We start from the raw sequence: 27,642 nt of genomic DNA, 5'->3' as shown, positions 1-27,642 counted from the left end.
TTGCGTTAAATACTGTGATTGATACATCAGAAATAGAAGAGGTCAGTCAGATGGCAGGAGATGCTTCTGGAAGCACCAGCACGATGGCTGCCCAAGGAGAACCCCAAGTCCAGCTCAAACTTGTATTGGCGGGTGAAGGTAGTACTGGAAAAACTATATTTGTGAAACGTCATCTGCCTGGTGAACCTGAGAAGTATGTAACCACCTTGGGTGTTGAGGTCCATCACCTTGGGTGTTCCATACCAAGAGAGGACCTATTAAGTTCAATGTATGGGATATGGCTCGTCAGGAGACATTCGGTGGGCTGATAGATGGCTGTGACATCTAAGCCCAGGGTGCCATCATAATGTTTGATGTAACATCAAGGGTTACTCAAAAGGATGTGCCTAACTGGCACAGAGATCTGGTACGAGTGTGTGAAAACATCCCCACTGTGCTGTGTGGCAACCAAGTGGACGCTGAGGACAGGACAATTAAGGTAAAATCTATTGTTTTCCACCGAGAGAAGGAACCTTCAGTACTACAACATTTCTGACAAAAGTAACTACCACTTTGAAAAGCCCTTCCCGTGGCTTGCTAGGAAACTAACTGCAGACCCTAAGTTGGGGTGGCACCATGCCTGCTCCCGTCCCACGAGAGGCTGCCATGGGGCCAGCTCTGGCAGCACAGTATGAGCACAACCTAGATGCAGCTCAGACAACTGCTCTCCCAGAGGAGGACGACGACCCAAGAGAAGGTGCAGCTGGAGCCCAGCATCAGAAGTCTAGCTCTAGAGGCAACTGCCCTGTGATGTCAATGGTGCAGCGTGTCTGCTACTTGACGATACTGCTGAGCAGAACACATGCTTCATCTTTGGGACGCTGAAGGAGATGAGCGGGCTGTGGAGTGAATGTGGTAGTTTAAAAAGTACCTTTGTTTTTTGGACCTGCATATTTAGCTGTGTTGGAATGCAACTGTTGCCCTCCTGAGTTTCAGATAGGAGACTGCTATAATCCCATCACAATATCCAGTGGTGAAATCTCGTCTGTCACTGTCATTCCCATTCCTTTTCATTTAGAATCAGAATAAAGTGGTATTTCAAATTAAAAAATATATATAAGACAGTCTCTAACCTTCAAAAGCATTAAATTTAGTTGATAGAAACAAATATAAAATTTCAAGTATCTTACTAAACTTTACTTGAGCAGTTGCATACTCAGTGCTAGATTTTGGGTGAAGGGGGAGTGGGCAGAACTATGCTTTTGTGAATGTGTGTGTTTCATTTTATGATTCCAGGATTCATTTGTGATTTTCCAATGCTATTTATTCCATACCTTAGAATTTTAAGTCTTCATTCCTAAATTTACATTACTGACGTATATAAAGATACACACACACACACACACACAAAGAACAAAAAGACTAGATCGAAAGGCCAAACCTAATAAAGGTTGAGGAAACAGTGTCTGGAGGATATCACAGTGCATACATCTTCTAGCTCAAGCCAAGGCAGTTCCTGCATATATGGTAAGCTGGTGAAATGCCATCTTAGGGCCATCCATTTAGCTAATGCTCTGCCTTGGTAAAATGGCACTTACAAACATATTTGTCAGCTGAACCTGGAGAATAGCTTGCCTTTTAAGAGCTTCCTGTGCGCCTGGCACAGCTGCATCTTCAATGTGAAGTGTGCCACTGAGATCCACCAAAACAGCTTTTAATGCACGGCGTGCTGCCATCCTTCATTCCCTAGGAGAGAGCAAATGAAATTAAAAATACAGTTTAGGAAACAATGGACAATTAAAAACTGGTAAGTCTTCAAAAATATCATTCAGATCCAGAAAAATACTGCTTAGTGTTAAGCTGCTTCTCTTTTAGAGAAAAAAAAATGTGTTTTTAAAAATCCAAAATCCAAAATTTTACCCATAAAACTTTTATAATATTTGGGTTTAAAAAATATATATATTGAATTAAAACCATGGAAGGGGAGTACTAAAAGAGAAGTTACTATTTACTTTCAGATTTCTTAAAATAATTCTTTGGTGGAACAATTCATTCATTTATTTTAAATATGAGCAAATGTATCTGAAGAATGGGTGGATGGAAGCCTTCAATCACCGGCAAAATCTTTTTCATCTTTTGCTATATATGATGAAAGTGTTCAGGGGCGTCTGGGTGGCTCAGTCGGTTCAGTGTCCAACTCTTGACTTCAGCTCAGGTCATGATCTCAGGGTCCTGAGCCAGAGCTTCATCAGGCTCAGGGAGGAATCTGCCTGAGATTGTCTCTCTCTACCCCTCTTCCTTTGCCCCTCCCCCCACTTACATGCATCTGTGCTTGTGCTCTCTCTCTAATATATAAAATGAATTTTTTAAATCTTAAAAAAAAAAAAAAAGGAAATGTTCTAATTGCCCATCTCCACCACGATAGCCTGATATGGTATATGTGGTCAAAGAGCTACCAGTGTTTACAGTCAACGAGAAGGAAATTTCAAGCTATAAAGTAATTTTAGTTAGGAGTTGTTCTCCTTACCTTAACCACTTCCAACTTTCCTTTTGCATATTTTCCCCTTTAAAATTTGCTTATTATGAGCTACCTCATCTATACAGTGAAGTATAAGGCATATGTACGGTTTAAAAATAACAGAGCGGGTAAGAACAGTACGGAAGCTAAAGAGAAGAGGCTGGGACTCCATTTTTAGTTTTTTTAAGCTTATTCACTTTTTTCTTCTATTTCTTGTTTTCATAATAAAATATTCCAGACATACAAACAAGTATCAAAGATATCACCCTATAAATTCCCCTGTGTACCTTCTCTGTAGTCAACTGCTCTCCCCTCCACCAACTCCCAGCAACCACTGATAATCTGTCCCTAATTCTTTTTCAGAATGTCATTATGAATAAAATCATAGAATACGTAGCAAAATGCATTTAAGATCCATCCATGTTTTTGCCAGAATCAAGAAAGCTCATTCCTCTTGTTACTGAATAGTATCCCACAATGTGGCTACACCACAGTTTATCCATTCTCCTGTTGAATTTTACCTTGGTACTGCTGGTTTTCAGTGATCATAAGTAAAGCAGTTATAAACATTCATACACAGGTTTTTGCATTAACAGACGTTTTCAATTTATTTGGGTAAATACCTAGGAGTGTGACTGCTGGATCCTTTGGTAAGCCCAAGTTTCATCTTTAAAGGATGAAAAATGTAGCCAATAAAGAAATTTAAAAGAATATGCTACTAGCTCTGAAACCAATTCCAAAAAAAGAGTTCCAAACATATCTTGAGCAATGGCAGAAATTTGTAATCTCCCATACCGACCCCTTTGAAAAGTAAATACATATTTGTGAATGTATAAACTCTGGTATGCTTCTTTTTAAAAAAAATCATTCTTGGACTTGGGCATCCAATAATATAGCTGGCTAAGTAACCAAATTAACTCTCCAAATAAACCCTAACAATACTAAATTAAAATACACACACACACACACACACACACACACACGACCCTTGAACAACACAGGGGTTAGCAATGCTGACCTCTGCACAGCTGGAAATGCAAGTATAATTTTTGACTCCACCAAAACTTAACTACTAATAACCTGCTGACTAGAAGTCTTGCCAATAACATAAGCAGATTAACATGTATTTTGTATCTGTACATATTGTATGCTGTATTTTTATAATAAAGTAAGCTAAAGAAAGGAAATATTAAGAAAATCCTAAGGAAGAGAAAACACATTTACAGTATTATACTGTATTTATTGAAAAAAAAATCGCCATGTAAGTGGACCAGTGCAGTTCAAACCCGTGTTGTTCAAGGGTGTACATGTATGTATATGGTGTGTGTATATGTGTGTGTGTGTGTGTGTGTGTGTGTGTATAAAGCTTCAAGGAGCAAGGAAGAAAATAAGGATTTCTTAGATCTGAATAAAGCAACAAACCAGGAGAGAAGCGGAATTCTGAAGTCTGTTTTGGCCCTAAGAGCACCTGCCCACACTGGTTACCTTGAGTCCCCCACCTCTTTGGCCACTTCAGGGAATAAAAAGTAAAATTCAGAGCCCACCTGGGGAGACAGATCCTCCCAATGTAAAAGCAGAGCCTTCACTGTAAGGATGAGCCAGAAATAAACCATCACTGGCACTCCCATGCCACCCTGTCTCAGTCGACTACAAGAAAAACAACTGCTATGAAACTTGGCCCAAAGAGTGAAAAGGAAGAAAGTGCCACAGAGAATGTGGAACCGTAAACCAGCCCTGGACCCAGTCTGCAGACTAAACCCACATTATCGAAGATAAGTCCTCAGAGAACCTTCAAGATTTTAATTAGAATGACCTTGACTAGCAGGTGCCCAGCTGAAGTGAATGCAAACCTTCCCCAAGATATTACTTTCAGCCCAAACAACGAAGAAATCCCATAAATAAAATCAAATAAAATTCTAAGCATAATGAGCAAGTAACCTAAAGAAACAAGGTCCATAAGGGAGAAGAACCTACAGAAACAAGTGTGCATAAAGCAGGCCTGTAAGGGCTCCTGTGATAATGTGGTTATCAGACAGATCCACTGGATAGGACTACATGTTTAACAGATAAAAGACAAGACTGAAAATCTGTGTAAAAAAACCATGAAGAACTATCAACGTACAGATTCAGAAAGCCCAATGCATTCCAAGCAAGATAAAAAGAAGTCCATATCTAAATCGCTGTATACTGAAAGCAAACCAAAGATCCTGAAGGCAGCCAAGGGAAAAGACACATTACTTTCAAAGACACAAAAGACTGATAGCTGACTTCACACTAGTAACAATGACAGCCAAAACACATTAGAATAATATTTTCAATGTGCTGAAAGAAAATAACTGCCTATCTGGTAATAGATAAAAAAACATCGTGACCAAATTGGGATTATCCTACTAATACCAAGTTGGCTTAAATTAGAAAACCAATCACTGTTATTTACCACATTAACAGATGAAAGAAGTAAAATAATATCTGATCATGTCAGTTCATGCAGAAGAAGCATTTGATAAAATTCAGCATCTATACACACAAAATACTCTAAGCAACATAAAAATGGAGGGGAACTTCCATAAGCTGATAAAGACTATCTACCAGGGGCGCCTGGGTGGCTCAGTCGTTGGGCGTCTGCCTTCGGCTCAGGGCGTGATCCCGGCGTTCTCGGATCGAGCCCCACCTCGGGCTCCTCCTCTGGGAGCCTGCTTCTTCCTCTCCCACTCCCCCTGCTTGTGTTCCCTCTCTCGTTGGCTGTCTCTCTGTCAAATAAATAAATCTTAAAAAAAAAAAAAAAGACTATCTACCAAAAGCCTATAGCCAACATCAGACTTATCAGTAATACACTGGAAACATCTCCTTTGAGATAGGAATAACACAAGGATGCAACTATCATCACGTCCATTTAACAGTGTAAATACCCTAGCTAGTGCAATCAGGCAAGAAAAACAAGCTAGAAGGATTGGAAAAGGGAAAACTACTGTTATTCATACATGTAATGATTGTATATACAAAAATTCAAGATTCTAAACTAGCAGGAAAGTATAGCAACTAATATTAAAAATCACTATCACTTCTATGTCACTAAAAATAATTAGAAAATTAATTTTAAAATATTACTTGCAATAGTATCATAAAATATAAAGTCACCAGAAAAAGTCTAATAAGAGAGGTCACCATTTTTACGTCAAAGTTTAAAAACGTCAGTGAAGTTTGGGCGACATCTGTACTCAATACAAAATGTTAACTCTGCAGGTAATTAAAGAACAAAATCTAAACAAGACTGGATAAACAACAAAAGAATTGTAGTTAAAAAGAAAAAAAACCCTGTACAACTAGAGCCAGCAAACGGTCATGATAAATAGTGATAATATTAACCCTTATTGAGGCATCCACATAGGCTTAGTGTTACCAAAGCATTTTAAAAGGCTATATTTTTGCTTTCATCAGTTCCACAGAACATACCTTTTCAATTCTAAAATGCTCTCTGGAGCATTACATATCCGAGAGTGACTGACTGAGCCTAGAAGAAAAAAACTGAGATGCCCCACTCAAACCTCAAAACATACTTCCTCAATTAGTCCCAGTATTGGCCTTGACCGCTTCTGCCAAGATCTTGTCTGTACGTTTGCAATACTTGTTAGTTGAACTATAGGTTAATATGTGATAAAGTATAAAGGTAAAATATATGTGTCACCTCCAAAAAACAGGCAAAGGCTTCAGAAGTAGTCCATGTCTTTTGTTTATCTTGGGTCCATGCCCCCCCATCTCCCATTGTTTGCACAGGTTATAGGGGATATACCTCAGAAAGTCATCAACAACTGATAATGAACGGCACATATTCAGTGCAAAGAAGAAAAGTAAATTCTCCCTCATGCCAAAAGGAACTCTTCGAGATGCTTCAGAGGCACATCTCCCCTTGAATACTGCAGTGCACCTCAGGCCAACAAGCCCTCTTTACCCTCAAAGCTGCTCTTTTCCTTACAATCCTGTTGAGGGAATGGCTGCCCCAGCAATCCAGAGGTAGCCACCAGGCACTCCCACTCCTTCCTCCCATGCAGTCAAATGCCGAATCATGTCAGCTCTACCTCCTTTGAATCCACCCGCTTCTCTCCATCATTACTAAAACTATCTTGGTTTTGAAATCACCTCTCATCCTGCCTATTTCAACAACTCCCTAAATGTCTTCTCTGCTTCAAGTCTTCTCCTTATTTCCAGCCCAAATCCATTCCCCAAAGCTAAGTAGTGCAGTGAAGTCCCAAGAACTAAGGGGTTGCACGTGTCTGGGTTTGAAGGTCAGCTCACTAGCTGTGTGAACATGGGCAATTTTCTTAACCTCTCAGCCTCAGGTTCTTCATTACTAAAGTAGAAAGAATTACACCCACCTCCAATGGTTGACAGGACAGTTAAAGAAAATAACACATGTATTGTGAACACTGTTCCGCAAGTAGAAAGGCTGGGTTGTGTATGTGGGGATGCATGTGTCAAGGGCTACAGAAATCACAGGATATACATGATGCGAAGTCCTAAAGCCATCAGAATAACTTGAGGATCTGAGAAAATATCTTATACCAAACCAAGTATATACTTTGATACATCATTCAAATCTTGTATAAATACTTAAAACGAGAGATTTCAACAATTTTCTCCTGGGAGGCTGGGGCTTTTCAGAATATGCCTCCTAGACCTCCTGGGGAATACAATTGTCTTTTCCTCCCTATGTACTTGCAGTAGAAAAGTCTGGAAGCACTGTATGCACTCAATGAATGACATTATTATTCAGTCACTATCCAATTAAATATCTTCCAGTTGCTCTGCACTGCCCTCAAGATAAAGTCTGAACAATGAACAATGGTGTGCAGAGCCCTGGTTTACCTCTCCAACTCTCTCCTCCCACACCAAAGTTCCACGCACTGCAGTAGGCTACCACCCCTATACTCTACCTTCCTCATCGCTGGACTTTTGTCTGGAACCACTTCTGTACCCTGACTTCTACCACCGGTCCCCTACCATCCTCCCTCTCCCTGGCCAACTCCTGCAGTTCAGAGGTCTCACATTAGCATCCTTTTCCTCTGGCATTCCTAAGTCCAACTCCTTTTCGCCCAGGGCTGGGCCAGGAGCTCCTAACTTGCTCCTATTATCCCTACTATCACTCGGTCCAAACTGTTAAGCTCTATGAGGAAAGGAGCTGTTGTTGCCTTTTCCACTGCACTACTGATCGCGCAGTATAGGCTTGTGAGTTAACTGAATTCATGAATCCCGGTCTCAGTAACTGGTAGAATTCCAAGAACAAAGGCCTTTCAGCACTAACAACTGCGATCTCCTCCATCTCCTGGACTGGAAAGGGCCTCAGGACTAGTCAATGCACTCTACCTCAGTGCAAAATCCAGGACCCGGCCAGACTGACCGGAAGGGGAACCAGCTTCGAAACAGAGTCCAAGGGCAGATCCCGAGAAACGTCTACCACGCGAGAATCGCGATGTGCCCCGGGAAGACCTACAGGCCCCCGCCCCCGGGTACCCGGCAGAAGTGCCTGGCGCCCCGGTCCGCGCAGGCGTGCTGGCCTGGCGGCCGCGGGAACCCACCCCCACCCGGAGGGGTGGGACCGTCCTTTCGGAGCGCGCGCGCGGATTGGTCCGCGGCCCAGAAGGGGCTGGCCTAGAGACGCAACCAGTGTCACCGGGCCCTCTCACAAAGAAATGCAGCCTCCGCACGGGTGGGAGGTCGCCCGTCCGAGAACGGCTCCTCACCCGTGCTCCGCACGCCGTCCTCAGCAAAAGCCCCGCAACCAGGAAAGTCAGCACAGCCCCGCCGTCTGCAACGTCCTCGAGGCCAGCCCAGGTCGCCAGGCAAGCGTCCGCTAGAACCCCGGAAACTGGGCCGACGGCCGCACCGGAAGTCCCGCCTCTCCCCATCCAACTCCGCCCCATCCGCCCACGGCTGCCTCCGGGTTTCGGATACCCTCTAGTCTTGCTTCTTAGCGCCTTCGACGTGGAAAAGTTGTTCTTGAGACCCGCTCCCTCAAGGGCGCGGCCTGCTTAGCCCCAGATGAAGGAGGGTAAACGAAACCTCTGCCTTTGCTCAGCAGCTCTTTCCCCTTCTACAGCATCATTGGTGAACCAAGTATTGAGTACTTTTCTTTGCTGCCACCCTCCCTTGCTGCACTTCATGCCCGTTCTTGAGGCGTAACTCGGAAGTCATCTCCTCGATACTTTCCGTGAAATAAACGATCTCTGAAGTCATTTTCTGCTTTGCTACTTGAATAACATCTGGCACTTGTAGCTGTCGTTGTTAACCACTACCTCAGGCAACGAGGTCCCTCTTTTCCTACATCAGCTATTCCTAAACGTTAGGTTGTCAACTCTCCCATCCTGCCTCCTTAGACAGCAGCCACAGGCCTTGCCTATCGTCCCTAGGGGAGCATTATCTTGAGGTACGTGGAACCATCTCCCTCACTGCTCCCCTCCCACGCACCTACTGGGACTCTACTTTGATCTACATTGGCTACCTTTAATCCAAGTAAGTTAAACTCCTTGAGTGCAGAGGTGGCCATCCTCTGCATTCTCTATGAAAACGACTAATTGAAAAACTTTCTGGAGCAGTCTGACATAATAGGATACACACTCAGGTTTGCACATACGAAACTCCTAGCCTGGGGACTCGTGCTGCCAGAACCCATCCAATATCCCCTCGGCCCAGTGCTGCAGTCTGCCATGTTGTGAGCTAGAACTTTCCTCTGGACTAGTGACCCCTCTACTTTTCCTCCCCACTCGGTCTGGAGGTTGTTTTTGTTTTATTCATATTTGTTAAGTCTGTTTTCTATGTGAGGGATACTTGGTTGAACGAAAAGGAATCTGCTCCTAGTTTCCCCTTCAGAACTAAGAGCTGCAACCAGACTAAAAAGCACTGAATGATTTTAAGCAAGTGGGTAATGTGAAACTTGCATTTTTCTAAATGCTTACTCTGGCTGCAGTATGGAGAATGGATGGGGGAGGGGCCAAATTGTACGTAAGACCGGGTAAGCTACTGCAGGGCTACAAGAGAGATGCTTGCACTAAATTGTGGGGGAAACGAGACAAATTCAAGAGATCTTAGGAGGTAAAACAGTGAGAAATTGTTGACAGATTACATTGGTAAGGGAAAGGAAGGCATCAAGATAATTACTAAGTTTTAGGCTTGGGCAGCTTGGTAGTGTGATAGTGTTACTCACTATGTGGCACGACTGAACAGAACTAATGACTTCCTCCTCTAATCATTCCTCAAATGATTTTGCTTGCCAAAGGCAAGATGAGTAAAGGAAAAGGATATCTAAGCAGATGGTGACCATACTTATGGAGGTGAGCACTGCATAATGTATAGAACCGTCAAATCACTATGTTGTACACCTGAAAGTAACAACATTGTACGTCAACTATACTTCAATAATGAAAAAATTTTTTCAGTTATTGATGAAAAAAGGAGGGACTGAATTTGGAAAAGAATAAGATGGTACAAAAACACAAAGCGGGAGTAAAGAAAGAGTGTCAGAACTGAAACAAAAACAGCAGGATTGCAAAACTCACCTTGATCAATACCCTTGGACAGTGCCCACTATGTGTCTAAAGTCCCTGCACAGAATGTTTTCACAATCTGGCATCTAATGACCAATCAGGGCCAAGAAAAATTTCAGCAAAAAATAATTCCATTTTACTTAGTATCAAAATTTTATTTATCGGTAATAACTTTGAAACTATGAGGCAATGAGAAAGTAATTTATTTCACTAAAAACATTTACTTTGGGAGAACATCTCTTTGGTTGAGTTACATCTAGAATCAAAGATTAGTGACCTGGAAAAGGTATACATATATAAATCACCTGGAGCAGATTTCTGTTCTGAAATAGTTCTTGACCAGTTTTACAGATGAAGAAACTGAAAACAACTGAGGTCTTAGGAAGTTTGTCTCAAGTCATGATAAAAGGTTTTGCTTGGCATATTAGAAATATCCTATCCCCCACTCTTTTTACTACTCAAATATATTGGTTTCTCTCAAGTCACTTCATGAGTACATTCACACTCAAGTGATAGTATGTACCGGTAGACCACAGATCACATTGCCTACTGTATCTAATGTAGGGATTAAAAATACTTCTTAACTATGTTTTTGAAAACTTAAGAGTTTTGTGGAAGCTCCTTAGGAAGGATGACAAGAGTGGGGTGGAGGTTGAAGAGTGGGCCTTTGGGCCCCATCCCTGCTTCAACTAGAAATAAATAAGTGGACTGCCCTCATCTTAGATGAGTTTTAAATAGTGGAGCATTACAGTTCTGTGTTATCCCTTTTGGAATCTGGTTTACCATTAACAATCAAAACTTGAAAACCACTATTCTTAACTAAGGATCAGGGTATGAATTTGGTTAACATCTACACTTGAGCCAAGATCCTTCCTGAGATAGGTCAGAGGCATATAGACACAGGGTCAGCATACATTAGGACCATAAACATCATGGATATTTGCAATCTAGAATGATCACCAACTGTTAACATTGAAAATGGCTAAGGGAGAGCATGTGGGCAGGCAAGCAAACATTGAAGTTACGGTCAACTAAGTAAGATACTATGGTTACTGAATCTCAACTGCTCTGGGGAAATCAGGGCTAACCTGTGAAAGCTTACAGACCTCCCTTCAGGGACACTGAAGATAGAACTGTGTTAAGTGGCCTCCAGAGATGAAATATTTTGATATGAATATCAACCTCAGATAGTTTTATCCTGCCACTAAATGAGCATGAAGGTGTGCTGTCAAGGTTTATGAGAAAATGGCAAAAGGCCAAGGTCTCTCTTTTCTTTCCTTTTAAAATTCTGTATGGCCTGTGGAGAAATGGAAGCGCTCTCAATTAACTGCATCTATTGAATCTGTTCAGTGGCTTAAACTTGGACTCATGCATCGGATCTTTTTAAGGCCAAAAGAACACTGCTTCTAAGTGCCAAATATGTTAGTTACTCACATGAGCCAGATAATCAACTAAGAATCCCTGATACATCTCTTTGGTTCAGCTGCAAGTGGTCTCTAATTCAGGCATGGCCAATAGGCATTCAGTACCTGCTCCAAAGTTTTAGAAATAACCTAAGTCATGGAATAAAAGCTGCTCATGAGTCTCCTTGACGTAATCAGCAGTTCAGTTAACTCACTGAAGAAAAAAAAGTGACTGTAATGTTTACTTTCATTAAATCCATGCTCAGTGATTTTACAGCAAAGAAAGTATATAACCAGTGTCACACACGGAATGAGATTAATAGTTAACACTGACAGGTAAGGTACAAAAACAAGTGCTTGACTTGGAAATTTAACTTTATTTACAAATGTTCTCCTATAAACAAAGATGCCACTGTATCCCTTTAGACTATTATAACTGATAATTTCCAGGAAAATTATTTACATAATTTTAATCTTCCTGCATAAAACTGTATTATGCGATGAGCAAATATGGAATGGTCTAAGAATATAAAAACAAAACAAAAAACTTATCTAACACAAATCTCTATTGACAGACAGAATGAAGAATTAAGAATTATACCCCTTAATGTGCTACTCCAGAAAATGGAAACGTGATAATCTGGGGGAGAGGTAAATGTTTCACAATAGTCTTCCTACATAGCATAGTTTAATTTTGACTGTTTCGGACTGCTCTTGCAGGCTAATATTAGGCTGATTTTAAAAAATAAGTCATTATTGTAAAAAGGGCATAGACTTTTCTACACAGATTTTTCTACCAATGGGAATATGTAGATAGTGGTCTGCTCTCATCATTCAGGCCTATTAATAAAATAAAAAACACATGAAAAGAACGTAAAAACACAATCATCATGTGACTATCTGACTTACAAAATTAGAATTCTCCCTGAAGTCAGACAGTATTGCTCAATAGTTGCTATAAATTTGAATTTGTCATAGCCGAAGCGATATATAGACAAAATAAAGAGTTCAAAGTAAAATTATCCAAATTACCGATTTATCATTTTATATGTAGTACTTTTAAAAAACCCTTTAAATTTTATCTAGGAAGATAATCACTCTCACATCATAGCTAAGTCACAAGGAACTTCAAAACTTTGAAAAAAAAATTTATCCCTGAGAAGTGAGAGAAAAATCTCTAAAAACACGCAAGTGACAGTTCTGTACCCTTTTAACAATCTTTACCATGGCATGAACTTTTATTAACAATTAGCAATCATATGTATTCCGATCCTGCATAGTTACTGCCTCTGATGACCTAATCTTTTTGTAATGAAACTGTAAGTGCAACATTTTTTTAAAAATCAGATAAATAGGGATTCTGGTTTTATTGTCAGGTTTACATTTTTGTCAAGTGCAAGGACGACCAGCTAAGACATGTATATTCCAATAATGACCGAAGTAATAACTTCTGCTGGCATCTCTTCTTCTGAGTCTCCATTTCCCCCACTGTTCTTCACCCAAATAATAAAAGTAATACAATGGCAACTGAGTTTATTATTATCAATGGCACTGTAAAGAAAAAAAAAAAGTTTGTTACTATAAAGAAAATAGCAGGAAAAAATTAAGTAATAATTACTAACATTCAGGAAGGATGAAAATATCAAACAATATGTCATTCATAATCATGTCGCAAATCATTGTTACAAAGGAACATGCACTGGATCATAAAATCCAAAATTTATTTTAAAGAGGGCTTATGGGGGCGCCTGGGTGGCTCAGTCGTTAAGCGTCTGCCTTCGGCTCAGGGCGTGATCCCAGAGTCCTGGGATCAAGCCCCACATCAGGCTCCTCCGCTGGGAGCCTGCTTCTTCCTCTCCCACTTCCCCTGCCTGTGTTCCCTCTCTCACTGGCTGTCTCTGTTAAATAAATAAATAAAATCTTTAAAAAAAAAAAAAAAAAAGAGGGCTTATGTGACGGGGTAAGGGTCACACTGGTACAACTAGATCAATACAAGACATCTGTGAATGGTGCTAGGGCAGGGCCGGGAACATAAAGCACACCAGGCCCGGCAGAAGTAGACCCACACGGCTGTCTGCGACACTTGACAGTAGAAATAAAGAGCAAAGAAGTTTCCACAGTTTCACTACTAAATTAAGAGTGAAGTTATTTACCATTCTATCCAAAGTTGGGATCAAAAATCCTAATATATAAAGAGGAAGACAGAGACCCTAATTTTAAGGGTTTCAAATAAAAACTTTTGAACCCTTCTTTCTCCAGTTGCTCTAAAATAATATCCAAAAGGGGTGCCTGGGTGGCTCAGGTGGTTAAGTGTCTGCCTTTGACTCAGGTCATGATCCCAGAGTCCTGGGATTGAGTTCCGCATCGGGCTCCTTGCTCAGCAAGAAGCCTGCTTCTCCCTCTGCCTGCCACTTCCCCTGCTTTTGCTCTCTCTCTCTAACAAATAAAATCTTTAAAATAATATCCAATATCCCAGATATGGGACCTTTATTTTTCTCTCAAAGCCTTCTAGGACTCTAGATGACTTTACTACTTGAAGCAACATAATTTCCAAAAAGTAAGAACACTGCTTTCAAGTCTGAGAGGCAACATGTGAACAGATTATACCACTGAGCATTCTGTTCGCATCAAGTGGTTTAGACGGAAGTAAGAGGCAAACTAAGAAAGAAAAGCAGTAACTTCTAAACAGTAAAGCCAGGTTAAAGAGAAAAAACTTCACTACAAAAATGTTGCGATAGTATTCACACACAGAAGCTCTGCTACTTAAAAACCACAAAATTAAAACTTAAAAGAGTGTTTCACTAGTTTTTCTTCTTACCTCTCATCACAGTTCTTACAGATCGAATAAGATTCATTAGCTGAGATTTAATTCCTGGCTCCTCTCCGAATCCACCAATTCCCTGGTCTGCTCCCCAGCCAACTGCATAATATAAAAATGATTAGCTGTGTTAAAATTTATTATGCACTCGCCTTGCTCCTTCATTCGTCATCGTCTAAAAGATTAACTTGAGTCTTTGTTAGACATAAAATATGGTCATCTGACTTAAAAGTTACCATACTGATTAAATATCGTACAGTATATTTTTTACTTTTGATAGCAGCAACAATCTTATTTCATTTCCACATTGATTTTATAAAATAAAGTATGGTCTAAATTATTCCCATGGCATTTAATTCAGTGAAGATGATTGTTGTGACATCCTGATTGGTTTTTTCCTTTTTTTCAAACAAAACATTTTTTCAGGTCGGAACTGAAAACCAAGGCATGTTATCAAACTTGATAATTAGCTCAGTTCAGAATTTATAAAATCCAACACAATTAGCGGTATAAAAATGTGGCTGAGATGCACTATCTACATTACTTGGGGAAATTTGAATGCAAACGTGCTCCTGGCTTGCTTAGGCTTTCAGAGAGTGCTCTATCCTGCCGGCAGCGGCACATGTTTCCCCTTTCATCACTCTCTTCGTTTCTCAATTCTAGCTGCAGAATTTAGTCCACTACTCTACTCATTCTCTGTGGAAGAGTCTTTTACCTTCTGTGTCACTTTCCTGATGTTATACATCATTATTTATCTTTATCTGTTAGTTCTTTCTTTACTGCCATACATTCTGCTGAAGGCCTACAAGTCCTCATTTCTGCAACCTGTCCTTCTCTGGTCCGCATTTCAGGCCCACTTTTCATATCTTATATAACATTGTTTTGTACCTCCGATGACTACAGGGCTTAGTTCCTGCTGTGCTGGCCCTTAAACTTAAAGATGGTCTTTATTTTATACATGAAAGAACCAAGTCTCAGGAAACAAGATTACACTTCATTTAATCAACTTTTAAATAAAAGTTAAGAAAGGGTTGGCTTGCTTTTTTGGTCATATCAACACCGAGATTTGTTGCGGGATAAAACTACTCTAAAACTCAAGTTCACAAAAGAGCTGATGGGTTTGGGCTCACGTTCTCCCTTTGAGGCCTAGCTCAGGTTGTGCTGACAAGCCATCCCAGTTGACTGGTGTCACTCATTTTTGTGCTCCCACACTACAGCCACCATCACAATGGTTATGATCAGCCTCTCTGTTGTCTCGGAAGACTTTCTCAACAGATGCCTCTGGAATCTGGCTGTCTTAATCCCTTGAGTTTTCTCCCTTACAGGGTCAGATCTCTCTACCAACTAATCATGTGATGATTCCCACCGCCTCCTGAATATAGTTCAAACTCCTGAAACTGACATTCCAGCCCTATATCCCACCACTCCCTTCCACGTATTCCTATTCACACTCAATGCCCACTAACTGCAGTACACGTTAAAGGCAGCCTCTGAATCTAGGTCTGACTTCAGTGTCAGGGCCTTTCCTACTTGCCTCTCATATCATAACCTTCCTTCTCTTTGCTCCCCAAATAACCTCCTGATTGTAGTGACTTTGTTCTCCCTCTTGGTTAGCTGTTTTCAAGTCTCTCTCATTAGACTATAAAATCCTGGAAGATGGGACTAAATTTAGTCGTGCTTCACCTTCCCACTCTCCTACACCCCACCCCACAGCAAGTACTTAGTAGGTGTTTGTGGAGTTGAAGTGAATAATAGTAGACTGAGTTAATCTGGGATAAGGTGAAATAAGGTAAATTCTAGGATCACAGTTCCAAAGAACCTATTTCTTAATTTTTACGACACAGGAAGTTATAACATGAACAGATCATTCCACTGTAGCTTTAGGGGAAGGGAACAGAAATCCTCCAATATTAAATGTACACATCTATCCAAGCTAAAAGTAACTTAGAAAATATACCTGCATCTTGCCTGGGCAACATCACCCTCCTACTTCAGGATCTACTCTCTCCAGCAAGCAAATAAACTTCTGCCACTTCTCCAACATTTGCTTTTACTCCATTACGAGTTTTACCCCCATGTCTTTCCTCCAAATATCTGTCTCACTGTTCAATAGCTCAATCAGCATTGTCCACCAAATGGCAGTCCTCTTTTTGTAATCTAAGTTCAAACTGTAGCACCAGCCTTCACCTACTTACAGTGTGGTAAAAACTATTTCATACTCATCTCTAGACATCTAGGACACACAAAATGACAACCCACCATCAGCTGTGTCAGTTTCCAACCTGCTACATTAGATTTCTATGGGAAAGAAACTTACAGAAACCTCTTTAACAGCTCTGTACAACAGAAAAGCAGTGTGGTTCTGGTTCAACATGATGGGGTCAGGGAGGAAAAAGTTAACCCTGACCCTCCTGGGGTCTCTGACTAGGTCTGAAAATTACACTGATAAGGGGCGCCTGGGGGGCTCAGTCGGCTGAGCGTCTGACTCTTGGTTTTGGTTCAGTTCATGATCTCAGGATCGTGGGATTGAGCCCCACATCTCTTTCCCTCTGCCTCTTTCAAAATAAATAAATAAAATCTTAAAAAAAAAAGGAAATTACACTGATAAAAACAGATAAACAGGAAAAAGCATACAAATTCTATTAACTTTTTACATGTACATGGGAGTCTTCAAAAGAGAATGAAGACCTGAAGAAGTGACTAGAGCAGGAAGCTTTTGAGACATTTGTGAAGAACTGATAAGACAAAGGAGTTTGAGCTGGGAGTGGGGGGTAATAAATTGTGGGAAAGTAACAAAGTTTGTTTCTACAGCCTTCCTCTCTGGTGATAAGGATGTCTCCCATCCTCCTGATACAAGGACAGTACCTTTCACATGGGATATTAAGCGCTGGTTTTAAGAAAAGAGGGCAAGGGGAGAAGGGAGTAGACGGTGAGAGTGACCTTCCTGCTTCTGCCATTTTCTCAAACTCCTTCAGCTTAAGATACTCAATACTGCTAAGGTGTCAGTCATATTTTGGGGTAGCATGCCCTGAACCTTGAACCTCATCAATGGATACATTTTTATCTTCGCTTTCTCCTGAAACCCTACTAAAAATGACAATAAAGGATATAGGTTAACAAAAGAGAAGTCTCTAGGCAAAAGAAGTCAATCGAAATTTGGACACTGAGAATCCTGGGAAGGTGAGAGAAACCTCAAAGTGCCAATGTGGGCAACAGGGATGAAAAACAGGAAGACTCACTGAAGGTCTACATTAAGAGCAGTTAGCTCCCCACTGCCCTCCCATCTCCTTTCCTAGACTTGACTGATGGAAGAGTGTGTCTCTCACATATCAAAGACAAGAGGTTTACTCTCAGCAGAGAACCACAGAAGCTCTGCACCTGGGGTCATCCGTTTTGAGTGGAGGGTATGAAAGTCTGCATACCAAAGTGTCAGACTCTTGCCCATATCCTCTGCTTGTCTCTAAGTTTGATCATAGAATGCTTACATTCTGCAAGCAGGAAGTTAGAAAATTAGTTGGAAATTGGCCAGCTGCCCAGGAAGAAAGACTTCAGAAACTGACACTGGTTGGGGGCGCTCAACAAGAAAACTTCTTTAAGCACCAGTGAGGCCCACCAGTAAACAAGGCCCACCCACACAGCTTCCAATGAGCCTCTCTGTGCCCTATACTTAAAAATGAACTCTCAAGAAGAAATGATCCTTAACATGGAAAAACACAGCAAAAACAGAAAAAGGAGACTTTGAGGAAGAGACAATGCAAGAAGCAGAAGAAAACATTTTTACTATTTTTTTAAGTGACTCATTTATTCTTTATTTTTTAAAGTAAAATCTATGCCCAACATGGTGCTCAAACTCACGACCTCAAGATCAAGAGTTGCCTCCTCTACCAACTGAACCACCCAGGCACCCCAGAAGAAAACATTTTTAAAAATGAACATCCATAGAGAGTAAAGCTACTGAACCTATGAAACAAGAACAGGATGCCATACAAAAGGAACACTAAGGAATCAAGACAGAGCTCTTGTTCTTGCTATATTAGCAGAAGACGTTCAAGTGGTTGACAGATTAAGTTGAGGAAACCTACCAGACAAGGCTCAAGGAAAAAGAAGAGTATCAATCTGTCAAAATAACTGGAGTTTCAGAGAGAAAAAGGAACAAACAGGAAGAAATATCAAAGAAATATTAAGAGAATTATTAAGAGAATATTGCAGAACTGAAGGACATGAGCCTTTAAGCCAAAAGGACCCACTGAAAGAACAGTCCAATAAAAAAAAAAAAAAAAAGGCCCACATGTTGCCACATTTTTTAAAAATCTCAGCCCTCTGAAGACAAAGAGAACACCCTAAAGGCTTTCAGAGAGACAACTCAGGTTGTACAAAGAATCAGAAACAGAATGGCATCAGACTTCTTTATGTCAATACTGGAAATGAGAAAATTAAGTGGAACAATGTCTTCAAAACTCTGAAGAAAAATTAGTTCCAATCTAGAATTCTATACCCAAACCACAAATCAAGTAGAAGAATGGCATCATTATTTTTTTATTGTTCAGCTGTGAGCAATACTCAGTGAATAGTATATAAATATGGAATACCAATATCGCCAATAATTGGTTGGAGATGGGACAGACTGGGGGAGGGGAAATGTGTGTATACTTGTGCTCCCACAAGCACAAAAAAAACCCTTCCACAGCGGTAAGTCAGTGACTCAAAACTTGGAAGAGTTGAAAGTAATTGCTTTGGAGAAATGGGGCTCAGATTGAAGAGGGATGGGGCAGGAAGCTTCTATCTTTCTTTATAAACAGAAGAGCTTTTTCACTTTAACAACCACACGCACATTTACACTGCTTTGATTAAAAGAAAAATGAAACTTAAAAAGAAAGCCTGTAAAGATGCTCACCCACTGGAGAAACTCTTCTGCAATTAGGCTTTCCTCTCCAGGGCATGAACACCCTGAGGGCAGGGACAGGTCTACAAGTGAAAGCTTCATCCATGAGTCACTTTCAATAATTAAAATTCTGTTTTAAAACCAGCTTTAAATGGTATTGTTGGTTTCATTTCCTTTACTTGCTTTTTTAGAATTTATCATTGCTAAAATCATCCAGTTTTCCCACCCACAGCCACAATCTCTTAGATGGTAAAAAGGACCTGTTTTCAGTATGTTATGGATCATGTACTCAATTTCTGTGAAAAAAGCATAATTTCCAACAATTTTTTTTTCTTTTAGACCTGTTTCAAAAATGTTTGAATGTACATTTTTACATAGTAAGAGTGACTGCCAGAAAAAAAAATGTATTTTCCAATACTTAAGAATAACTGCTCTTCGACAAAACAGAATTAAACTCTACAGTATTGGGAGTACCACATTTTAAGCACCAGCACTGAAGTTATTTTAAAAAATATTAAGTCGTCAGTTAATTTTAGCCTAGTCTCTATTCTCATGCCACCAGAATGAAAAGAAAACTAAATTCTGGGCAGAAAGAGTAAATCATTTGTTTAGATATTCCATGGACAAACACAAAGGTGACAAGTAAAGGACCAGATGCCATGGATTATCTTTTACTATAACAAATAGTTTTCCGTCCAACTGCTACTTAGGAAGTCTCCGTTGTTTTTCTAAGGAAACTGGCCAAAGCTTCAGAGCTTTGCTTTTTTTTATTTTTTATTTTTTTGAAAGGAGAAAGATTTAATTCTGCAGCTCTCTTGACACTTCCATAGCTAGAGGGCCTAGAAAAGAACAAATGGTAAGACCAGCCAGCACTGGTTGCTGCCATAACTTCAGGAAGAGAGTTAAATATAAAAAGTTACTTATTGCAAACGCCAAAAATGTTCTTCTGCTGCCCAGACTTCAAAAAGTCATACACAAAATGGCAATCCATCCAGCCAACAGCCCTCAGCCAGACACATTCTGAAGAAAACTATTAGAAAAGTATTAGTACAGTTAGCATTAGTATTAATATTAAAAGTAGAGTTTTGAGGGCTGGCTGACCCTGTTTCCATATGTGCAAAAGAGACAAATGTGCTTCACTTTGTCAGTATCACCAAGTTTGCACAAGAAGCAAATGCTATCACAGATGTGAAAGTATCCAATAAACTCTAGGATAAAGAATTCTGCTAACATAAGTTTTAAAAAATTACTTTGATCAGAAAGATCAATGAAGTAAGTGATCTGGTATACTTGGACTAATCTCTCTTGGATCAATGTAATTAATTTCCAGCTCAACGTAACAGTTTCTATTTAATCTGGGATGAAATTCAACAAACGCTTTTTAGGAGTATATATTTACAGAGAAACTTACGTGTCTATAAGGTTTTCTCAATGTTTTATAAACTGCCATGCTCATACCATGACTATCATACAAGGCCTGTAGAATGCCTTGCTCATTTCTCTATATTTATGCACACCTGATTTACTGTTTAACATCTACCTCCATTAGGAATTCTCCCTCCATTACTTGGGCTCATACAGCTCTTACTACTCTAAACTCTAATGTTGCATTGGCTCTGGAGCAGTCATTTAAACCCTGGATCAGTATTACCTTGTAATATTTTAACTATTTGCTACGGATTGAATTGTGTTCCCCCCAAATTCCTATGTTGAAGCCATGTGGAGACGGGGTCTTAAGGAGGTAATTACAGTTAAATGGGTCTTAAGGGAAGGGGACTGATAGGACTGTGGCCTTACAAAAAAGAGGAAGAGAGAGATCTTGATTCCCTCCCCGCCTCCTTCCACCTAGCCATGTGAGGACACAGTGAGAAGACAGCCATCTGCAAGCCAGGAAGATAGCCCTCACCAGAACTTGACCAGATCTTAGACTTCCAGCCTCCAGAACTGAGAGAAAAATCAATTTATGTTGTTTAAGCTACCCAGTCTATAATATTTTGTTATGGCAGCCAGAGCTGGTTCATACACTGTTTCAGGTATGAAATGTTTCTTTTGTAACACTCATAAATGCTACTGGACATACTACTTGTCAAATGGATCCATACCGGGCATCATAAACAAAAACTAGTAAGAATAACTTTGGCAGGTATTAAAATTCACCATGTGTGTGTTTCTTGTACAAAAAGGAATTTGCATCATTGTGGAACACTAGAAGAAACACCTTCTCTGCACTACAGTCAAAATACTGGCTAAACTATTTGTATAAACATACAGTTCTCAAATCAGGAATTGCAAGAATATGATAATGATAACGTTATTCAGTTATTTAGAAAATACTCATTGACTGATGGAATGATAAAAATGAGAGAATTCTTGTCATCAGTCTACTGGAGAAAACCAAAAAGGAAACTGCAGTGGTGCCACAACCCATGGAATAGGCCAGTGATGGTTTCTGGGAAAGGCATATGGCAGAGGTAGGCCTTAAAGAACAGTTTGAGGTAAGTCAAGGTCACTGAAGGCAGAGAAAGTATGCGTAAAGGCTCAGTAGCGAAGAAGAGCACCATGGTAAGAATGGCGTACAGGGTAAATACTGGGGAAGGGTTAAAGAAAGCGAAGGACAGAGAAGAAGGGATACACTATGGCGAGCTTGAAAGTCACACGAGGGAGTCTGACTTTTATATTGGAGGCTATGAATATTAAAGAACTCGAGAATTTCAAATCACTGAAGAACATGTTCAGCTTCTCATGGAAGGTAAAACAAAAAGAAACAAAACTGGAGGGAGGGTGACCAGTGAGGAGGTTACTAGAAAAATCTAGGCAAGAGTTAAGAGCTTACATAAACAATATTTAAAAAATACTTAAAATATTTTAAAATTCTATTTTAAAACATAGTTAGATATTTCACTTTTTATTTTTTGTAGTAATTGCTAAACCCAACATGGGGCCTGAACTCAAGATCAAGAGTCGCATAGTTCTCTGACTGAGTTAACCAGACGGCCCTGAATAAAGGGAGATTTTTTTTTAAGTTGGCTCCATGCCCAATGTGGGGCTTGAACTCAGGATCCTGAAATCAAGAGTGGCATGTTCTCCCAACTGAGCCAGCCAGGTGCCCCTTAGATATTTTAAAACAACAGCTTATCCACTTAGACAAGCCAATGTGGTATTTTCCCTTAGTTCTGGGACCATACTCAAAACACATGTTCAAATAAAATATCTGTACTACTTCTGGAAAAAGAAATGAAGACAAAGTTCTAAGGGGGAAAGTATTAACATCTCTGGGCCATTCCAACAATTTGTAGTAGTGATTTTCATTTAGGGGCACAAAGCTAAGTCACCTGCAGAAATTTTGAAGAAGACACCGCTGAACTTCACTTCTGGAAAATTTAAATGCAGGTCTGGAGTAAGGTTTGGGCATTGTATTCTCTTTCAAGACCGTTTTGCCAAATCTGAGCCCATTTCCTTTAGGAGCAACTTGTCAGTTTCTGTAAAAAGCCAAGTGGGATTTTGATAGACTGAATTAAATCTGTAAATCAGTAATATTAAGTACTGTCATCCTAATGATATTAAGTCTTCTGATTCATGAACATGATGTCTTTATTTTAATTATCTTTAAGAATATCTTTATTCTTTAATTCCACTCAACAATGCCTTATATTTTTCATAGTACAAGACTTGCACCTCTTCTGTTAAATTTAATCCTATTTTATTATTTATATTCATTTTCAATTGTTCATTGTTCATGTATAGAAAAAAACTGACTTCTGCTCCTGACACTGTATACTGCAACATTACTGAACTCATTTATTCATTCTAATAGTTTTTAGTGACCCCATAGGATTTTCTGTACACAGGATTATGTCATCTGCAAGCAAGGGATAGTTTTACTTTTTCAACCTCACTATCTGGATGTCTCCTACTTCTTTTTTTTTCATCTAACTGCCCTGGCTAGAATATCCAGCACAACGCTAAACAGAAGTGGCAGCAACTGTGTGTTACTACAATAGATTTCAAGTAGCCAAAGCAATCTAGAGAAAGAGGAGGAAAGCTGGAGGCATCATGCTCCCTGATTTCAAACTATATATAAAGCTGCAGTAATAAATAAAAGTATGTGGAAAAAGGGACCCCTTGTGCATGGTTGATGAAAATGTAAATTGGTACAGCCACTATGAGGAACAGTATGGAGGTTCCTCAAAAAATTAAAAATAGAACTATCAGGGATCCTTGGTGGCTCGGTTGGTTAACATCCAACTCTTGGTTTTGGCTCAGGTTGTGATCTCAGGGTCGTGAAATCACACCCCATACTGGCTCCCTGCTCAGTGGGGAGTCTGCTTGAGATTCTCTTTCTCCCTCTTCCTCTACCCCTCCCCCCACTCATAGGCATTCTCTTTCTCTCAAATACATAAATCTTTTAAAAATAAAAATATATGGGGCGCCTGGGTGGCTCAGTCATTAGGTGTCTGCCTTTGGCTCAGGGCGTGATCCCAGCGTTCTGGTATCGAGCCCCACATCAGGCTCTTCTGCTGGGAGCCTGCTTCTTCCTCTCCCACTCCCTCTGCTTGTGTTCCCTCTTTCACTGGCTGTCTCTCTCTCTGTCAAATAAATAAATAAAATCTTTTTAAAAAAATTAAATAAAAATATATTAAAAATAGCACTACCGTATGATCCAGGAATCCCACTTCTGAGTATTTCTCCAAGAGATGAAATCACTATCTTGAAGAGATATTTGCACTCCTATGTTCATTGCAGCATTATTCACAATAGCCAAGACATGAAAACAGTCTTAGTATGCACTGACAGATGGATGGAAAAAGAAAATGTGTATATATTAAATGGAATATTATTCAGCCATAAAAAAGAAGAGAAACCTGCCATTTGTGACAACATGAGTAAATCTTGAGGGTATTACAGTAAGTGAAATAAGCCAGACAAATATATTATCTCCCTTATATGTGGAATCTGAAAACATCGAACTCTTGGAAACAGATAGTATGGACGTTGCCAGGGTTTGAGTGGTGAGGGAAATGGGAAATTCCTGGTCAAAAGGTACTACCTTTCAGTTAGAAAATGAGTAAGTTCCAGGGATTTAATGTACAGCATGGTGACTATAGTTAACAATACTGTACTGTATACCTGGAAGTTGCATTGAGAGTAAATTTTAAATGTTCTTATCACCACAACCACAACCAAATTATAATTATGTGAGGTGAAGAACACTAACTGTGGTAAGCATTTTGCAGTATATACGTGTATTGAATGATTATTGTACACTTCAAAGTTACACAATGACACAATGTTATACAGGCATACCTTGTTAAATTGCTCCCCTTTATTGCTACTTGCAAGATACTGTGTTCCTCACAAACTGAAGGTTTATGGCAATCCTGTGTCAAGCAAGTCTATTGGTGCCATTTTTCCAGCAGCTCACCTTGTGTGTCTGTCACATTTCATTAATTCTCACGGTATTGCAGACTTTTCATTATCACTGTATTTGTTACGGTGGTCTCCGTTTTATCACTTTCCCCTCACTTCTCAACACATTCCAATTTGGATTTCATCCACAGTTGTAACTGCTTGTGTAAAATCACCAGTGACTTCTATTACCCTGAATCCTTAGGCCATTTTTCTGTCCTTATCCGATTTTCCTGAACATTCCCCTGTTGTACCATGTCTCCTTCTTCAAACACTCCTTGACTTCTGTGAGACTCCACTGTCTAGATTTTCCCATTTCTCGTTTTGCTCACTCATCAATTTCTCCTGTCAGTTCTTCCAGCTCTACCTAAACATTACATATTGGAAGAGATTCTGGGACTATCCTGGTCACCAATTCTCTTTGTACTGTATTCTTTCTCTGAGCAATTTCATCTCTTTACATGGCTTCATTTATCGTCTGTGGTTGACAAACTCAAATTCAATCTCCACTGTGGCTCTTGCTTCTGTTCTATGGACTTAACTCGAACTGACTATCCCACACCTCCACTTGCATATCTCACAGAAATCTCAAACTCACCATGTCCAAAACTTATTTCACTATCTCTTCACCTTCTTACCCACCACCGCTGCCCTCATTTTTCCTCCAGTACTAACTTGGTAAAGGTACTATGCTTCACTCAGTTGCTAAGCCAGAAAACCTAGAGATCTCTGACTTTTTCCTCGCCCTCATTCTCAATGTCCAAACAGTAAAATTCTGCCTTCTATCTTTAAAATATCTTCTGATTGTATTAGTCTCCTAGGACTATACCTTAACAAAATGCCACAAACTGGATGGCTTAGCAGAAATTTATTTTCTCATGGTTCCGGAGACCAGAAGTCCAAAATCAAAGTGTTAACAGGGTTGGTTCCTTTTGGGGGCTCTGAAGATCTCATCCATGCCTCTCGATGCTTCTGGTAGTTACTGGCAATCCCTGGCATTCTTTGGCTTCTTGCTGCATCACACCAATCTCTGCCTCTGTTGTCATTTGGCCTTCTTCCCCCATGTTTCTGAATCTCTCTCCCCTTATATGGACACCTCATTGGATCTAGGGCCATCCTAATCCAGTGTGACCTTATCTTGACTTGATTATACCTGAAAAGACCCTATTTCCAAATAAGGTCACCTACACAGGCACCAAGGGTTAGGACTTCAGTGTATCTTTTGGGGAGGGCACAATTCAACCCCCACATATCTCCTACTTTTCCGTATAGTTTAGTCGTGAGGAGATGGACTTTTAAGACAGAATGCCTAAGGTGAATCCTAGCTCTGCCACTCCTAGCTGTGTGATCACAGAAAAGTTACCTACCCTCTTTTGCACTTCTGGTTTCCCATCTGTAAAGTGGGGATGAAAACAATACTTACCTCATAGGGTTGTTGGGAGGGTCATACAAGTTATATATGTAAAACACTTGATACAGATCCTGGTACGTGGTGTTAAGTGTTAGTTGTTGTTATTATTGTACCCACTCAACTGATGTGCTACCCACCATTTCTACTTGCCCTGTTCGGAATGGCGCTTCCCACACCCACTACTCTGCCCTTCCAATTTGTTCTCCACACTGCAGTAAGGCTCTTGCAAATAATACAAATCTGGTCATGTCAGGGCTCTGCTTAAAACCTTAAAACCTCGTTTTCACCTGCCCCAGTTTTCACAAGAGCTCTTACTCCTCACCCTCCCAACCCTTCACCTAATTCACTTATTAGATTTTGGGTTCGACACACTTCCTCCACAAAGCTTTCAAAGATTCACAAGTTAGTGTTTCCCTGAGCTTCTCTTTCATAATATTCTGCATACTTGTCATTGTTACTTGTTCATTTTTTACTTAACTTCCATTAGAAGGGCAAGTGACTGCTGTAACCTCAGCTCCTAATTATATGGGCTAGGCTCATAATTTGTGCTCAATATATCTGAAGGAATAAATGAAATGAATCAATCTTGCTCGTGGGTTTGGGCTTCAGTGACTCACACAGACATACCTGGTGTACTTACAGACCAGTGATGATATATTTTGTGCACTAGGTATACTTGCCCACAAATGATGCACATCGTGCAGTATCCTGTCTCACTTTTGCCTCATACAGCAAGAAGTGGCCCGCCCAGGATGGCATGGAAATCGCCGTATTGTGTGGTATGACAAGCATAATTGTGTCTTCATCTTGGTATTCTTAGATTCTGGCCTGGCACACTGTAGACATCCAATAAACTGTGCTGAATAAACTTTTCTTAGAACGAGGGTGTCTGGATGCCATGATAATCCGAACACCTTCCCTTTCCTCCTAGCCTCAAAGACCAGGAACCTCTATGGCCCTCCATCAGTTCATCCTTCTAATCACCCAGGCTCCAAAATGAGCCACGCCCCTCCCTCCGTAACTAAAACCTCGGACCCCAGGTTTCCGACCATTAAAAGCGATCCCAGGGGAGTAAATTAAATTACTAACCTAAACTAATCGCAGGCAGAGGCGTCCCTGGCTCTTCTCTGTACCCCTTCCCATCCCAACTCCCGGGGTCCGGCACACAGCAGACATCTGTTATACAATCTTCGCCCCGCTGTTAAGCTCAAACTCGGTGAGACGGGAAGTGTCTCGGCTTCCTCCCTCCAAGGAAGGGCCGCAGGAGTCGAACCTTCGGCCTCCCGTCGGTCGCGACCCAGGGTGTCCCCTCCCGCGGCCCGCCTCGGCTCCGCACCCCGGGGACTCCGCCACCGCCCCCTCAGCCCGGCCCCGCGGTCCCACTCACTATTCTTGAGGAAGCGCTCTTCGTGTAGCACGGCGATGGCATTGACGCAGAGCAAGGCCGCCTGCAGCAGCGAATACAACGTAAAGGCCATGGCCGCCCGGAGCCGCCCCGAGGCCCAACTGATCTTTCTCCCGCCGCCGCAGGGGACGTGGCGCCGCCAAGGCCGGCGCTCTCCTACGGGAGCCGGGGAGGCTCCAAACGCGCTCTCCCAGAAGCCCCGCCCCTATCTGGCTAGGACCCGCCCCTCGCTTACGTCACTAGGCGCGTGTGATCAGCTGTCTCGACCTGTGTCCTCCAGGG

General features: G+C 40.8%; 2 protein-coding genes and 1 pseudogene across 5 annotated transcripts in view; 1 reads left to right on the top strand and 2 right to left on the bottom strand.

The window, feature by feature from the left end:
• The window catches only part of HDHD2 (haloacid dehalogenase like hydrolase domain containing 2), a 34,705-nt gene extending 26,306 nt beyond the window's left edge, over positions 1-8,399 (bottom strand). Inside the window, exons 1-2 of one of the 4 annotated variants that reach the window (XM_026496260.4) lie at positions 8,236-8,399; positions 1,615-1,725 (exon numbers count right to left, since the gene is read on the bottom strand). In XM_026496260.4, the coding sequence (XP_026352045.1) occupies positions 1,615-1,715 (101 nt within the window). In that variant the 5' untranslated portion in view covers positions 1,716-1,725; positions 8,236-8,399. Of the gene's footprint in view, positions 1-1,577; positions 1,726-7,858; positions 8,047-8,235 lie in introns of those variants that run through there. The other 3 variants (XM_026496262.4, XM_026496261.4, XM_026496263.4) reach the window with 3 other exon arrangements.
• LOC123000898 (GTP-binding nuclear protein Ran-like) lies at positions 84-864 on the top strand (annotated as a pseudogene).
• A 1,770-nt stretch (positions 8,400-10,169) lies between the features above and the next one.
• IER3IP1 (immediate early response 3 interacting protein 1) lies at positions 10,170-27,565 on the bottom strand. The gene is made up of 3 exons (XM_026496264.4): positions 27,343-27,565; positions 14,257-14,358; positions 10,170-12,989 (listed from the first exon to the last, which is right to left on the bottom strand). The coding sequence occupies exons 1-3, from the start codon at positions 27,431-27,433 to the stop codon at positions 12,934-12,936; spliced, it is 249 nt and encodes an 82-aa protein (XP_026352049.1). The 5' UTR covers positions 27,434-27,565; the 3' UTR covers positions 10,170-12,933.
• Positions 27,566-27,642: the final 77 nt, after the last annotated feature.

The sequence above is a fragment of the Ursus arctos genome, unplaced genomic scaffold, assembly GCF_023065955.2.
Source record: "Ursus arctos isolate Adak ecotype North America unplaced genomic scaffold, UrsArc2.0 scaffold_17, whole genome shotgun sequence".
NCBI classification, from domain to species: domain Eukaryota; kingdom Metazoa; phylum Chordata; class Mammalia; order Carnivora; family Ursidae; genus Ursus; species Ursus arctos.
This window is presented reverse-complemented; position numbering and strand designations above follow the sequence as displayed.